The following is a 16,982-nucleotide window of genomic DNA, read 5'->3' on the forward strand; positions in this document are numbered from 1 at the left end:
GCGAATGCTAATACTTATTTGAGCTTTTATGCCAATATTCGTAATCCTTTGCTGGTGTCTGCAGTTCAAAATTCCTTGTGGTAGTGGTGGGAGGCTATAGTCAATGTCGCTTTGATATCCCGACTCTGAATGTGCCACTTGGTGGGGTGCATGCGAAGAATTTGAACAGATGGCGAGAGGGATCGTCGCACCCGATCTTGGTCGTCTGGTCGAATGGCGGCCTAATAGGAGTCTTGGCTACCTACATGACGGACGACTTTCGTTTGCTTCATCACATGTGTACGTTCAATGTATACCCAAGGTGGAGCAACCGGAGTGTACGCGATGGTAGATTTTCTTATCTGGGGCAAAAGAAAGTTGTGTGTGCCGACGTACATCCTACGCCAGATTATTCTCATCGCTCAGGAGTAGCTTCCATTTGGCCGCCTCATTTGTAAGCTTGCACATAGTTTGGCTATAGGCTTGGGGGAGAAGCCGGTTCTTTCGTCATATTAAACCGAGGACTCTTGCGAGATGGAGATCGGTTCGTCGACATGCCTCGGAGTGAGGGAGTCGAGAGCGATGATGAAGAGAGTTATTCTGAAGGTGGTGCTGAGGAGGAAGAAACAGAGCAGGGCGAGGAAGAGGATGAGGCACAGGATACGAGTGATAGCTCTCCCGTGGCGCGAGCGGCGCGAGCGGCGGAGATGCCCGTCTTGCAGGGCTTGAAGAAGGGGAGCCAAATAGTGTTAATCTTGAGGCCTTGTTAAACATAAGTTTAAGAAGGTGACTCGAACTCAGACTATTCTGTGTTGCTTGTAGGATAAGGGTGCCCCCCTCCATCTCCTGATTTCGATATCGTGGCGGTCCTTTGCTTTGTTTGTTGTTTTTTTTTGTGTTGTCGTTGTTGGCTTATAGTTGGAGTTGTTTGTAGTTGTTTGTTGTTGCTTGAAGTGTTAGATGTTGTTGTTTACATGCTTTCCTAGTCGTGATTCATGTAATGCTTTGCACTACTTGTATTGCGACGATTTTGATTAATGGAATGCATGTTGTTTATCTTTGGAGTTGTGCTGTGTGTTGTTGTGTGGATGGATTATGTGACGTAGAATCTGACAGGTTGCATTCTCTGTTGAATGTAGGGATGCCTCCTAAGGGTTCGAAGACTTGGCCCGTCTCTCTTTGGTTGAGTTGCTTGCTGGGGTTCCTCCCTTGAGCGATAGCCAAACGGATCCACAGACGGGCCCGTCTCATGCCGGTGTTGGGCCGACACCTATGGCTCCTCCAGTCACGCCTTGGTTCCTGAGCCGAGCCGTGCACCTTCATCTGTTTCACCTGTTGGGGTGGCAATGATCTTTGTTGATGCAGAAATCAGCAACACCACCAGCAGCAGCAGCAGCAGGAGTTCCTCTCTTCCATGGCTGACATCTTTGCTCAGTCAGTGGGGGCGACTCCACCTGCTTCACCTATGCCTCCATCTGGGATGCCAGTGCCAGCGGCACTTTTGAGCGATTCTAGCGCTTACGACCTCTTACATTTGCGGGTTCTTATAGACCCAAGGAGGCCGAGTATTGGATCGACTGCATCTCTAAGATGCTGAGGCCGCTGCATTGTTCAGAGGTTGAGCAGGTTGAGCTTGCCTCCTTCATGTTTGAGAATGAGGCCAGTCTGTGGTGGGACAGTGTTCTTCGCACTGTCGAGGAAGGTTTTGAGTGCTCGTGGTAGGCATTTGAAGCACGCTTCCATGAGAAGTATTTCCCAGTTACGTACCGACATGAGAAGGAGAGTGAGTTCCTTCGCCTCCGCCAGGGAGGGCTGTCGATGACGGAGTATGAGAACCGGTTCACTGAGCTGGGTTGGTATGTGTCTTTGATTCTGGGCGATCAGCCGATGAGGATGCGGCGTTTTTCTGAGCGATTGAGACTTGAGATCCGATCGAAGATTTGCTGTGCTAGCATTTCTTCTTATGTGGAGCTGGTGAGCATGTCCTTGCGAGCAGAGCAGGACGGGGATAGGTCATCCCGCATGTGAGCACCGATGGTTCCTAGGCTACAACCGAACTTTCAGGGTACCCCTTTTCTCAGCAAGAGGCCGCGAGCAGATTCTCTTCCTAGGCGTTCAGCGTCGCCCGCTCAGCAGTTGAGAGCTGATCTTCGTTGTTCGTATTGTGGGAAGATGGGGCATTTGGACCGTTTTTGCTTCTCTCGTATGCGAGCTAGTGGATTTACTCCACCGCAGAGGATTAGCCGTCCGATGCCTCAGGTTATTTCTCCTCCACCTCTTCGTTCAGCGCCAGCTCATCCATCCTTCAGACCTGCAGTTCCTAGCTTCAGGCCACCTCAGCGGCCCATGGTTCCTCCGCCGAATCATCAGCAGCAGGCTCGAGTTCATGCGCTTTCAGCTGAAGCGCCTATGTCTGACTTGGTGCCGAGATCCTTCGAGGTGACAGCGCACATTGAAGGTATTCTCTTTTCTATGTTGGTGGATACAGGGTCCACTACTTCTCTTATATCTTATGCGGCAGTTAGGCGTTTGGGTTTGAGATCTGTTCCTATGCAAGGAGTGACGCTTACTACCGCTACGGGGATTTCCTCTGCTTTGGGCAAGCGTTGTATGGATTGTTTGGTCGATCTTGGAAGTGGATCGATCCGTGTTGATTTCTTAGTCGCACCGCTTTATCATTACGATGTTATTATGGGTATGGATTGGCTCACGAGGATGCGAGCTGAGATTGATTGTGAAGCTAGATCAGTGACGATCCATGGACCTGAGGGCGAGACTGTTACTTTCCCAGTTCAGGTTAGTTACCCTCTTCGTATTGATTATTATTCTTCTCTGTTGGAGAGTATGGCTGAATCGGCGTTAGTTAGCACGCCGGTAGTTCGGGAGTTTGAAGATGTGTTTGAGTCGATTCCTGGATTACCTCCTCAGCGTGAGATTGATTTTGCTATCGACCTCATGCCTGGTGCGGCGCCCATTTCATTACCCACCTATCGTATGCCTCCGAGTGAAATGGAGGAGTTGAGGAAGCAGATAGATGGTTTGCTGGATTTGAGTTTTATTCGGCCTAGTGTGTCTCCTTGGGGAGCACCTGTTTTGTTTGTGAAGAAGAAGGATGGTTCCTTGCGATTGTGTATTGATTATCGCAGGCTGAATTTGGTAACTGTGAAGAATAAGTACCCTTTGCCCAGGATTGATGATCTGTTTGATCAATTGAAGGGGGCACGGTACTTTTCGAAGGTTGATCTGCAGTCAGGGTATCATCAGTTGCGCGTCAAGGATGGGGACGTGCAGAAGACCGCTTTCAGGACTAGCTTCGGTCATTATGAGTTCCTTGTGATGTCGTTCGGTCTTACGAACGCACCGGCCGTGTTCATGGATCTGATGAACAGGGTGTTTCGGCCATTCTTGTTCCGATTCGTCATTGTCTTTATCGATGACATCTTGATTTATTCGGCGAGCCGGGAAGAGCACGAGGAGCACTTAAGAGTGGTTTTGGATAATCTTGGGGAGCATCAGCTTTTCGCACAGTTCAAGAAGTGTGATTTCTGGAAAGAGGAAGTCAAGTTCTTGGGACATGTGGTGTCCAAGGAAGGGATAGTCGATCTTGCCAAGGTAGCTGCGGTGCAGGACTGGTGGTTCAGTTATCGAGGTAAGGAGTTTTCTGGGTCTTGCAAGCTATTATCGATGCTTCATTCAAGACTTCTCGAAGATTGTCAGACCGGTAGATGACACGGAAGGATTTGAAGTTTGCTTGGAATGAGATGGCGGAGTTAGCTTTTCAGAGTGAAGGACAAGTTGACGTCCGCCCCTGTGCTAGTATTGTCGAGCAAGGGGTTAAGTATATTATATATCCTGACGCCTCTCGCGTTGGCTTGGTTGTGTCCTTATGCGGAAGGACAGGGTGATTGCTTATGCTTCGCGTCGATTGAGGAAACACGAAGAGAATTACCCTACGCACGACATGGAGCAGCAGTCATATTCGCATTAAAGCTTTGGAGACATTACCTCTATGGTGAGGAGTTCGAGCTCTTTTGCGACCACAAGAGCCTTAAGTATATTTTCACGCAGCGTGATTTGAATATGAGGCAGCGCAGATGGATGGAAACATTGAAGGACTTCAAGTTCGATGTTTCTTACCATCCGGGCAAGGCGAACCTTGTGGCAAATGCGTTGAGTCGCAAGAAGGCTATTGAGTTTGTGGCTCCGCTGATGATAGTAGAGTGGGATATGTTGGAGTTCGTGTGCGATTTTGAGCAGAAGCTTATGGTGGTTGAGCCATATGAGGTTATCGCACACATTCGTGTACAGCCCGTTATCGACGAGAGGATCGTTGCAGCTCAGGCAGATGATGAGCTTTTGGTGAAGATGTAGAGATGAGGACTCCGATTGGAGTGTTAGTTCTAATGGGGGCCTACGATTTCATGGCCGGTTATGTGTTCCGACATCCCCGACTTGAGACGGGAGGTTCTCGAGTTAACCCATAGTTCTAAGCTTGCGATGCATCCAGTAGCATGAAGATGTATCGAGGATATGAGGAGATCTTATTGGTGGGACAATATGAAGGTCCGGATTGTTGAGTTTGTTTCTCATTGTCTCATGTGCCAGCAGTCAAGGCCGAGCATCGCCGACCTCCGGGTTTGCTTCAGCCCTGCCCATAGGAGAATGGAAGTGAGACTTCATCTCTATGGATTTTATTTATGGGTTGCCGAGAACGAGGAAGGGATATGACTTTATTTGGGTGATCGTCGACCGATTAACGAAGTCGGCGCATTTCTTACCGATCGAGTCACTAACTCTGCAGACGAGTTGGCTAGGTTGTATATCAAGGAGATAGTACGTCCGCATGGAGTTCCCGAGATTGTGTCCGATAGAGACACGCTTTTCACATCTATCTTCCGGACTCGTATCCCATGAAGCGATGGGTGTGAAATCGAAGTTCAAGACCGCGTTTCATCCGCAAATAGATGGGCAGACGGAGCACGGATTCTGGAAGATATGTTGCGAGCTTATGTTTTGGATTTCAAGGACGGTTGGGATGATTGTCTTTATGCCGAGTTCGCGTATAATAACAGTTTCAATAGTATCGGTATGGCTCCCTATGAGGCGTTGTATGGTCGCCGTGCAGAGCACCACATTGTTGGGCGAGAAATTGGCGAGCGTAGTTTGCTTGGCCCGAAGTTGTGCAGGTGACTTCAGAGAAAGTTGACATCATTCGACGTCGACTTCGACAGCCCAGAGCAGGCGAGTTATGCCGATACGAGGTGTCGACCGCTTGAGTTTGAGGTTGGAGACCATGTTTTTCTAAGGTCTCTCCTATGAAGGGAGTTCTACGGTTCGGTAAGAAGGGAAGCCGACGCCGAGATTTATTGGTCCATTTCAAGTTCTGGATCGAGTGGGAGCGGTAGCATACCACCTTGCTTTGCCCACACCTCTTGCGGGTGTGCATAACATATTTCATGTTATATGCTGAAGAAGTACGTTCCTGATCCTTCGCATATTATCAGTTGGGAGCAAGTGCAGTTGAGTGAGGATGCCACTTATGTACTGCGACCGACGCGTATTCTCGACAGGAAGGAGCAAGTATTGCGTAGCAAGGTTATCCCTCTTGTGAAGGTGCTATGGACGCATCATGGTGTGGAAGAGGCTACTTGGGAATCTGAAGCTGAGGTCAGGAAGAGCTACCCTCTGATCCTTGAGGAATATGAGAAGGTGTGAATTTCGAGGACGAAATTTTCTTAAGGGGGGTAGATTGTAATGACCCTGGAAATTTTTGTGTTAATCTTTCCCTAAGTAGTTGTTTTTGGGGTAATTAGCGCTATACTCGATTGCTTGTGAAATTCGCATCAATCACTTTAAATTGTATCTGCATGACTCAAAACTTGTAGATTAGTTAGCGCTATGTTACTCTGAAATCTGGGATCCATCGCTAAATCCAGTTGTTCTGGAGAATTTTTGGAAGTTCTGGATCGGACCTGGACCGCGCGTCGAAAGTCCGATAGCGATGATCTTAGGCTGTTGCGGTCACTATGTTGGGCTTGACCATCACCTCGAAAATCAAGTCCATGTGATGTTCTGGGTCGATTTGATTGAGTCGGAGTGAAGAGTGTGGGAACGGTTGGAAATTTATTAAGCTTTTATGAAATCTGAGTCGTGTCGCTTGCGCGATGATTTTAAGCAATCGGACCGTTAATTCTGACCCAATTTCACCCTCCGATCAGGGAAGGTGGCCCTGGCATGTCCTTGTGCTTGTGGACTGATCGAGATTCTCCGTTGAATTGAGTGTGGTCCGCCACGGCTGATCTGAAGAGCTGGTCGGTACGAAAACTCAGCTTGACCTAGATCCATGGTCAAAGAGCTTAAGTCCGACCTTTCGTGGTTATAGGCCCACCAGAAGTGCTTCGTTGGATCGTGAGAGGCTGGTTTTGGTTATACCCTAAGTATACCTTGGCCCTGGGGTTATTTTCATCAATATTAGGCCTATTTATAGTCCTTAAACCCTAGCTCTCTTTTCCATACGAATTTTCTCTAACCCTAGCTTGGAAAGAGAGAGGAAAAGAGAGAGAAAGTGAGAGAAAAGTTAGTGAATCATCTTGGATTCTTTCCTATTCTTCTTCATCCTTTGAATCGTTATTCTGACGATTCTGAGTTCATCTTTGGGTAAGTTAACCTAACCCTAATCTGTGTTAGAGCTTAGATTAGTCTTGGTGTTGTTGTATCTCATTTCTATCCTTGCTTTAGGGTATTCTATCGCCGTTGACGAAGACAACTCGTCTAAATCAGTTCGGTGTTTCTTTTCTGTCTTAAGGTGCGGACTTTAAGCATATAGGTTATGGTTTTCAAGGCTTTCAATGCCAATTAATGATTTATTCTTGTTATGGATGAGATTTTACATGCCAAATGTTGTGTTTACTTTGCGTTCCTGATATGCATGTGTTATATTGAGATTTGCGTATTCTATGTGTATGTATAAAGTACTGTATACGTATAAAATATGCACTTGTGTTTGCCATGTTATTATTCATGTATGTATGCTAGATGTATGTGCGACAACTCCTTGGTAAAAGGAATTGTCCAAATGTGTGTATTTCAACATACATCACATATGTTGTATTGTGTATTCTAAGTGTTTGTAGAAATGTCTGAATGATCTAAAGTGTGATGTTTCAACCTAGTATGGGCGTTGAGAAGCGATTCTCAACTCTCCCACTAGTGTGTATGATTTCCTTCTTGCAAGTTACATTCCTTGTTGTTTAAGTTCAAGCATTACTTATGCTTACATTTATGTTAAGTTGATATTCTTCAAATGCTTGAGTACCACATGATTTGAGTTGTTGTTCCTTTACTGTCCTACATTCAATACGAATATCTGTTGTAGTGTAATGTGTGGGACTATGCATTAGTCCAGGAAATCGGTAATCGGCCTTAAGTTCGTGGTTGAGGTTGCTTTCGCCACGTAGGACGTATTAGACGAACCCGAGTCGTATTAGAGTTGTCGGCAGTGGTTTGGCCACGCGGAGTGTTTGCGCACTCTATGTCGTTCAACCCAACGTGCGCTCGTGCTAGTCGAGTTCGTCAAGTAACCCGATTGTCCGATGTATGTTCACCATGTATGGACGCTACTGCTTGAATCTAGGGTACCGAACTTACCAATGAAATCCTATTAACCATGGTACCTTGATCCGCTAAGACTCATGAGCCGGACATGGTGGTATGGGACACCGTGGTCGAGCTGTCGGCCTACGCTGGGGTGACGAGCCTCCTCGTAGTGACCAGTGAGCAACTAAACTCGTGAGCCGATTATGGTGGTATGGGACACTATATTCGTGCTGTCGGCCTACATTGATTGGTGACGAGCCCTTTGTAGTGACCTCGAGCATGCCTGGATACCGCATTGAGGTGACGAGCCTTAGTGTAGTAACAAAGGTATGATAGGCGTGCATTGATTGGTGACGAGCCCTTTGCTACGACCTACAACCATATGATCGTATGAGATATCTAGGACTGACGACCCTAGAATGGATCACTGTTTGGATGGTGATATGAGGAAGGTATCTTAGCTTCCCAATCCTGCTATATGAAAAGGACTAATAACAACTTGGTAATCATATCCATGCACCGCATTTGCATGTGCTTTGTAGATGTGGCGCACTTTGAGGTGGTGTCATGCGTAACGTAAGATGAAGACGCTGAGGGTGTACGCGTGAGGGCACGCATCATTCTGCATACATCCTTGCATTAACAAGAGTACTTAGGACTTATTTAATTGTTCTGCTTTATCATTACTGCTTGATTGAACTGATAACATGTTAACCAGTGCCTTATTATTCCACTGAGTTGATCACTCACTCCCACGTTCTGGGGCGGTGTTAAACACCCACCAGACTCTGTCTTACCTGCTGCAGATGTTGATGCGACTTCCGAGGCGAGCGGGAGATGGATGATGATGAGGCCGCTTTCTCTTACAGTTTTTGGACGGGTTCTAGCGAGCCTTGTTCGATGCGCGGGATTCTGGGATTAGTTTTGGGAATTAAATGATGTAACTTGATACTTGTAATTTTAATAGTAACACTTTCATTACGACCTGGTTTGTATATGTACTTCAGGGATTTGCACTTGTACACATATATTTTTATAAGTCTTCCGCTTGCTTTCTTCACTTATCCCTGAATTATATCTGTGTTTTGGCTTAATCTATTCCATGTTTTATGCACTAATACAAACAACATACATCTATCATTAAATATGTTGCATAAGTGATGTTTTGGAACTCGAGAGCTGAGTTATGCTCGACCCTGATTTGACTGAGGGATTTCCCACAGTGATCCGCAAATAGTATGGATGAAGATGGTTTATGCCGAAAAATAGTTTTCAATTTCTAGTTATGGATTTCAGAAATTTTAAAACCAAACGATCATTTGGTCATTCCGAATTTGACAAGGAGAAAATCCATTAGATGGGTTGGACCCAATCTAAGAATCCATAGTTTTCATAAAAACAAGGAAGAAAGGAAGAAACTCTAAAAATTTTACAAAATTAAATCACCTAACAGAACTTATCAGTGTTTGATCGATCAAATGGTTCGATTTTTGTCCAGTAATTAAAGTTGAAAAATCATGTTAAGTTTCGATTGATCGATGTCTAGGTTCGATCGATCGAGGGTCTCCTTGAGTGGTCTCGATCAATCAAGGGTACCGATTAAGAATCATGACCAAATTTGTCCAACAAGTAAACTCATTGAATATGACCAAACTTGATCTATCAATGAGCAGGGTTCAATCGATCTAAGGTGACGAAAAGTGTCTAGAGACTTAAAGAACTAAATTCAAATTTTATCGATCTATGGTTGGATTGATCGAAGGCCTTTGAGCTGTCTCGATCGATCGACTGCATTGATTAACAACCTTTATTATTTTTCAAATTTAAATTTAATAATTAATGTTAGGTAATCTTGCTTTAATCAAAGGTGGACCCCACTATGATTGAATTGTAGTACGCTAAACTTCTTAATAGGGAGTTGAAGTATAGATTCCAAACCGTTCGATTATTCAAAGGATTTGACCCTATTCTAAATAGGTGAGTGAATCCCAACGTGTCTAATATATGTATGATTAAGTTGGATGAGGTGGTGATTGTGATTGTTTGAATTGATATGCTTGGCATGTTATATTGCTTATGCTAGTATGATTCTTGTCATATGATTTATGATTCAAACATGCAAATCATTGATATTCTGAAATTCGTTGTTTCCTCTCAAAAAGAGATGTATCTGTTGATCTACACATGCTGATGCATTGACATTGAGCACCCATTACATGCATCCATTATGACTGCATGCACATCTTGTGCCTGGGTTCCTAGGGAATCTTCTTGGATGGTTTCGTCTAGTAGATTCGTTACCAGATGCCCACGATAGTGGATGCCTACTCACGGAGTAGATATATGATTAACCATGCTAAGCTAGGTGGATGTCTGACGGGTACAGATTGCCTATGCCTACTTACAATGGATGTTTGAAGGATACAATTTTTTATTTTACACATCCAACCAAAGAGGCCTCATGACATTTTTGCATTCATGCTCATATTACATGCACACTATTTCAATTATATTATGCTATGTTATATTGTGCTATGTATGAACCATGTTGGGTTCACTCACTAGCCTAACCATCTAACATTGTAGATTACCATACAGCGATGGATGATGCAAGACAATCGAATTAAATACGTAAAAATGAGGCTGGGTTGGTGGATGAAACTCAAAACCAATGGCCGTATTTGTTGGAAGATGAGCTCGATGCATTAGACAACTAAATTGATTATGCGATTGATTATAGGAGTTTTTTTTTAAAAAAAAAATAGTTTTCATTCATTTTAATTATTGCTGATTTGATTAAATTTGAAATATGTTTATAGCCATAACCTTGTTAGATGACGATAATTGATTATTTTAGTTGAATAAAGTCCCAAATGGGTGGACTTCGACCGGTTTGATAATTTATTTTATGAATATAAATGTTATAAATGAAGTTTTAATAAATAAAGTAAAAGCAGTTAGAGGCATGAATGTTAATATGGTTACGATCTATAATACATGTAAATTGTGCCTTTTAATAATTGTGTAATGGGCGGATTTATGTACACTTAGTGTATGAGTCATGGACCGTAACTCAGTTTTGAGGATGCACACTCTATATTTGAAGTGCGGGGCGTGACATTCTCTCTTGTCAAACCCTAAGATGGATCTAATTCTTATTTAAAGATCTTCTTATATAGGTTTTACTCCCACCAACCTTGAAAAATACGTACTTACACAATAACTTTCACACTTGATCGGTCAACCATACTATGTCTTTAGTCAACCGGACTAGTGCTCAATCGACCATACATGTCTGTCTAGCATAGCTTGGTTGTCCAGCAAGTCACGGTCGACTGAACCTTTCTAAGGTCGACCAAATTACTTTGACTTGATTTTCTTCAATTCTTCAGCACATATTCAACTTTTAATATCTTTTGATCTTTCAAATTGATTACTTTAAAACTTCAATATACTTGATCATCATCTTTTTTGAGCTCTAATTAACCTTTATTAGCTCAAAATAATTTTAGACTTTCCATTCTTTTCGGTACATAAAAAATACATTTAATTAGACCACATTATGATAAATTTGCTTGGCTATGAAACGGTCTGCAACCCACTCTACATCAAGAGCATTCATCATTGGCCTTGTTTGGCTAAGCCAGCAAACTATGCTTAGATTTTGAGCTAGGGCCTGACCTTGGAGCCAAATTTATGAGCACAGGCCCTCTTTCTATAACCTGGTGGGCCTATGCTGCTGTAAGCCCTCACCATGGATTGGGATACCCAAAATAATGCTCTCGACTGCCGACAGAAAATGGTTAAAGAAGATATTTCATATTTGAAGGAAAACCCACAAACAATTAAAAGATTGAAATATTCCAATGTGGGATATTCTTTTTCAGAGTCTCCATCCGTGGATGAGACATTGCAGCCGCCCACAGTAAGTCTAGTCAACGAGTGACTAAACGTACCGTCAGTTTCAAAATGCTGGCCTTTCGATTTTCTCTGGCTTGCCCTTTCTCAGGAATAGTCAAATACAAAAACGATATTGATCCCCACTCCATAGAATTGAAAACCAGTGTATACCATGTAAACAGATTTTTTAGTACTGGGGAAAGCTTTGTTGAAAATTCCTCTCAATCGGTACTGTTGCTTGCATTTTTACTAATTAGCTGAACGAATCTGATGTCTATATATAGAAATCCCAAATACTAACCTCTCTTCCCAACACATGGTCCATGTCACTAGCCATGGCACGCCACATCATCACCCCTTCCATGCTCCTCTCCTTAATCTTCCTTCTCATTTATGTGACCACATCATCGTCGGCCGATGAACGTCGGCCCTACATCATCCACATGGACAAATCATCTATACCAACTCCCTTCGCCAACCATGATAGTTGGTACAGGTCGACAATCTCATCCCTCTCGGCGCCCGATGGCATTGCTGCTGTACACTTGTACACGTACAACCACGTGATGAACGGCTTCAGTGCCGTGATGTCGCAGGCCCAGCTCAATCAGCTGGAGAGAATGCCAGGTCACCTTGCCACGTACCCAGAGACATATGCCCAGCTCCATACCACACGCACCCCTCAGTTTCTAGGCCTGAATAGGCATGTGGGCTTGTGGCCCACAGCCAACTTTGGCGACGATGTGATCATCGGCATCATCGACAGTGGTATCTGGCCGGAGAGCGAGATGTTCAGTGATGAGGGAATGCCGCCAGTACCTGAGAGATGGAAGGGAGCATGCGAGACTGGTACCGAGTTCAATTCTTCCAACTGCAACCTGAAACTCATTGGGGCACGCTCTTTCAGCAAGGGCCTGGAGGAACGTGGCCTGAACATATCGAACATCGATGACTATGATTCACCAAGGGACTTCTACGGGCATGGGACGCACACAGCATCCACGGCTGCTGGAAGCAGGACGCCTAACGCAGACTACTTCGGCTATGCTAAGGGCACGGCCGTTGGGATGGCGCCCATGGCCCGGCTCGCAATTTACAAGGTCGCATTCTCCACATCCACTCTCGAGACATCTGCGATCGATTTTCTGGCCGGCATGGATCAGGCAATTGCGGATGGTGTGGATCTGATGTCATTGTCATTGGGATTACTGCCAGTATTGCCTTACGACGAAAATGGTATTGCATTAGGAGCCTTTGCAGCCATGGAGAGGGGAATCTTTGTGTCTTGTTCGGCTGGAAATAGTGGGCCAGACTCTTTCACCATTGTCAACGGCGCCCCTTGGATCACGACGGTGGCTGCGGGGACCATTGATAGAGAGTATACGGCTTCAATCACTCTTGGCGATGGCATCACAACCGTACAAGGGAAGTCAATCTATCCTGAGAGCATTTACATCTCTGATGTCCCACTTTACTATGGACATGGGAATGCTAGTAAGGAAATCTGTGATTTAAACACCCTTGATCAGAAAGACGTAAAAGGCAAGATCGTCTTTTGCGCGCCTGGGAACTTAACTTCTCAGATATGCGAATTGAACAGGACCGACGCAAAAGGGGCGATCTTTGCCACTGATTCAGCCCAGTTTCTGAATCCTGATGACTTCTTCATGCCATTCGTTGCGATCAGCATCAAGGACGGAGAGATCATGAAGCGGTATATCATGAAATCAGCCCAGCCACCGACAGTGGATATTAAGTTCCAGATTACAGTGTTAGGATCCAAGCCAGCTCCTCAGGTGGCCAACTTCTCTTCACGTGGGCCCAATATTGTGAGCCCATGGATACTAAACCCCGTAGCCCCAGGAGTCAATATCCTGGCCGCGTGGATTCCCAACCGTGGATTTCAACCAATCCGCAATGATTACTTGGTCTCAGAATATGTGCTGGCTTCTGGGACATCCATATCATCGCCCCTGGTTGTTGGTGTGGCTGCATTGCTACGTGCAGCCCACCTCGATTGGAGCCCAGCTGCCATCCGGTCTGCACTAATGACCACTGCATACATAACTGATAACACGCACGGCCCGATCCTAGATATGACCAACGGAACAGCCGCCACACCTTTTGATTATGGTGCGGGACACGTGGATCCGAACAAGGCAATGGACCCCGGTCTAGTGTATGATCTCGACCGTCAAGATTATATCAATTTCCTCTGTGGGCTAAACTACACGAGTAAGCAGATGAAGATCCTCACCTGCGGATCGAACTACACTTGCTCTAAGGCCACCCTCGATCTCAATTACCCATCATTCATGGTGATCCTAAACAACACCAACTCATCCAGTGTGGTGTTCTCACGGGTCCTGACCAACGTCGCAGATTCTCCATCCGTATATCGTGCAGTCGTTAAAGCGCCAACCGGGATGAGAGTTGTGGTGGACCCACCGAAACTGAAATTCAACGGTAAATACAGCAAGCAAGGATTTACTATGAGTGTCCAGATCGACATGGCAGCAGTTATAGTGAAGAGTGATTATTTAGGTAATTATGGATTTCTTAGTTGGTATGAAGATGGGGGAAATCATGTGGTGAGAACACCCATTGTTTCAGCCTTTGGGCCATGAAAAAAATGAATGGATGTGATAAGAGGGCCCACTAATCTTGTACAAAAGCCCACTAAACAGAGTTACGCAGATTGCGTAAGTGCAGGATTTCTACGGGATTTCTTTCATGTTCTGATTGTAATTCTCTCAGAGGTTATAAATATGGGTGTAATTGGGATTAGGGTACACATCTCAAGGCTTTCTAATTCGTTCATAAGGTTTTCAAGGGCTTGGAAGGGGAGATTCGATGCTTGTTTGAATCGGGCATTCTCTTTATCTCTTGTGATTTCTGCTTTCATAGTGATATTTGTCTCTTAGTGTCGTGATTTTTTCCCGTAAGGACTTTTTCATGTTAAATTCGGAGTCTTTGTGATTGTGTTTGATTGTGCGATTGGAATACTTTGCTTGATTTATCTCCATGTGCTTCCGTGGTCCCCCAACAAGTGGTATCAAAGCAAAATGTTAGTGCGCACGTTGAATCCAAAAGTAGAGTATCAATGGCATCTAATCCTAACATGCGATCGCCCAAAAATCAGGCAGCACATCATCAGGTGAGCCATGTGTACTAGAAAAATAGGACATGGATTGCTTGAAACAGGGATTAAACATATCCTATCTAGTGATGACATGAAGCAAATGAAAAAGCACCTTGTGCTTAAGATGTGTGACCCATAGTGAAATGTAATGACGATGATTTTGCCCTTTACACTATAGGTCCTACATCTGATTCATGCTCAAAGTGCTTTTTCATTGATGACACGTCATCGTTGGTTGTAGTGTGTCTAGCCCTATATTATATACAATCTGCATCTAGAAATATATGGTTACATAAAAATAATGACCTAATCAACAGATTGGATGTCAAATAAACAGTACAGTGGGCTTAGGAGGATTTTAATGGTGGATATCCAATCACTATTGTTTTCCTGTGGTGTGGTCAGATTGAGATTTATATTCCTCCAATTTTTGGATCAAACCTAAAATGATATGTAAAAATGGATGAAACACATACATCATGATGGGCCCACAGAGCACCGACCATCAGCCTCCATGCTGGTGGCAGGGGCAGTAGCCAGTCCGTTCCCAGCTCCACGAAGTTCCTGTGGTTGGAAGATTAACACGATCCATAAAAATGGATGAAACACATACATTTTGGGATTTTGCTAGTGACTCTGCCACTAGCCAGCTGGCTAGTGGTCGGTGTTCTGTGGGCTCCTCCATGATGTATATGTTTTATCCACGCCGTCCATCCATTTTAAAGATTATTTTAAAGCTTTTTCCAAAAAAAATGAGGAAGATCTAAAACTCACGTGGACCACACCACGGGAAAACAGTAGTGATTGAATATCCACCATTACAAACCTCCTAGGGCTCAATGTAGTGTTTATTTGACATCCAACCGGTTGATTAGGTAGTAGAGACCTGGATTAAGGGAAAAAAAAGAAAATAAACATCAGCTTCATCCAAAACTTTCGTAGCCCGCAGGAAGTTTTTAATGGTGGGCATTCAATCAACACTGTGTGGTCCACTTGAGATTTGGATCTAACTCATTTTTGGGATCATATCATAAAATGATCTGAAAAACACGCATGATCGGGGGGCATTCATCTGGTGGGGCCCACTAGCACCGATGGTCAACCATGCAACATTTCACATCAGTGACCAAAGAAATGGGAGCCTGGAGGAGGGTGGGACCCACACATCCCACTCTTTTTTTCTTTTATCTATGCCATCCATTCATTTTGAAAAATAATTTTATTGATAAGCCCAAAATTAAGGCAGATCAAATGCTCAAGCGAACCAGAAAACAGTGAGGATTGAAACATCTATGCTTAAAAACTCTTGGGGGCACAGAAGTTTCGGATCAAGTTGATAAATTTTTTTTTTCTTCATCCTTGTATATGTGACCTATGGTATATAAACATCACAGTGGGCCAAGAAAGATTTCAACGATGAAGTCATTGTCACCACTGCTTCCTGTGGTGTGGTCCACCCAAGCCTTCCATCTGCCTCCATTTCAGGCTCATTATCTAAAATGATCTCTCAGAATGGATCGTGACGAATCAAATTTCAGGTAGGCCACACCATAGGAAATTGTTGCGATAGGCACGCATAACATTAGTTTGGCGTAGGGCCACCTTTCATGTATATATTCCATCCAATCCATTCATCTGACGTGATTCATTAGGATGAAATCATTTACAGAAAATCATCCTATTCCAAATCTCAGGTCCAGCCATGTCACATGAATTTAGAAGTTTTAGGTATAATTTTATACATTTCCATATAGTGTGACCCAAAAGAGTGTTATATCATCTAAATTTTTGGATCAAGGCTAAATAGTCCACCCCTTTGGGATTTTTTTCACCCATAATTATTTATGACCATCTGGCACAAAATGCTTAGAAACAAGTGTCATAACAACATCAGACTATCAATGGTTAAAATCAAGAAATTGAATTCCATAATTAACAACTCATGTAAAATGATTCATCTAATTATTTATCAGTGTCGTCTCAATGGAATCTGACCATTTATCCCGTGGGTCGTCCGTTATCTTGGCCTCATTCTCTAGCACTTGACTTACATTTCCTGTCTTGATCACCTCTGTTGCAATTTTTCCATCAATATAACATCAGCTGGCCATGCCTAGTGAGTGAACCCATCATGGTTCATGCACAAAAAAATTAAAACAATAATTAATTGCCTGCACCTGCCTTTGCCTCTGGATGCAAAATTACATGAGATACATGCATCAAGTGGGATAATCATCCACTTGCTTAGGTTGGATATTCGTCAACTCGCATCTGCACTTGGTAGGCTTCTACCATATTAGGTAGGCATGGGCAAGGCCCCATCAACTCTTTGAATAGGCTTCTACTAAATAGTGGGCATCCGGTA

At 44.1% G+C, this 16,982-nt stretch overlaps 1 protein-coding gene across 1 annotated transcript; it reads left to right on the forward strand.

Moving 5' to 3' along the window:
- The first annotated feature begins 11,580 nt into the window (after window positions 1-11,580).
- Window positions 11,581-14,153, forward strand: LOC131237535 (subtilisin-like protease SBT3). Its single transcript, XM_058235355.1, has one exon. The coding sequence runs from the start codon at window positions 11,799-11,801 to the stop codon at window positions 14,100-14,102; it is 2,304 nt and encodes a 767-aa protein (XP_058091338.1). The 5' UTR covers window positions 11,581-11,798; the 3' UTR covers window positions 14,103-14,153.
- Window positions 14,154-16,982: the final 2,829 nt, after the last annotated feature.

Source organism: Magnolia sinica, chromosome 2 (genome assembly GCF_029962835.1).
Source record: "Magnolia sinica isolate HGM2019 chromosome 2, MsV1, whole genome shotgun sequence".
Lineage (NCBI taxonomy): Eukaryota > Viridiplantae > Streptophyta > Magnoliopsida > Magnoliales > Magnoliaceae > Magnolia > Magnolia sinica.

Excerpts from the sequence above, each read along its gene's own strand:
- LOC131237535 (XM_058235355.1), top strand. The coding sequence starts at position 11,799 with ATGTCACTAGCCATGGCACGCCACATCATCACCCCTTCCATGCTCCTC.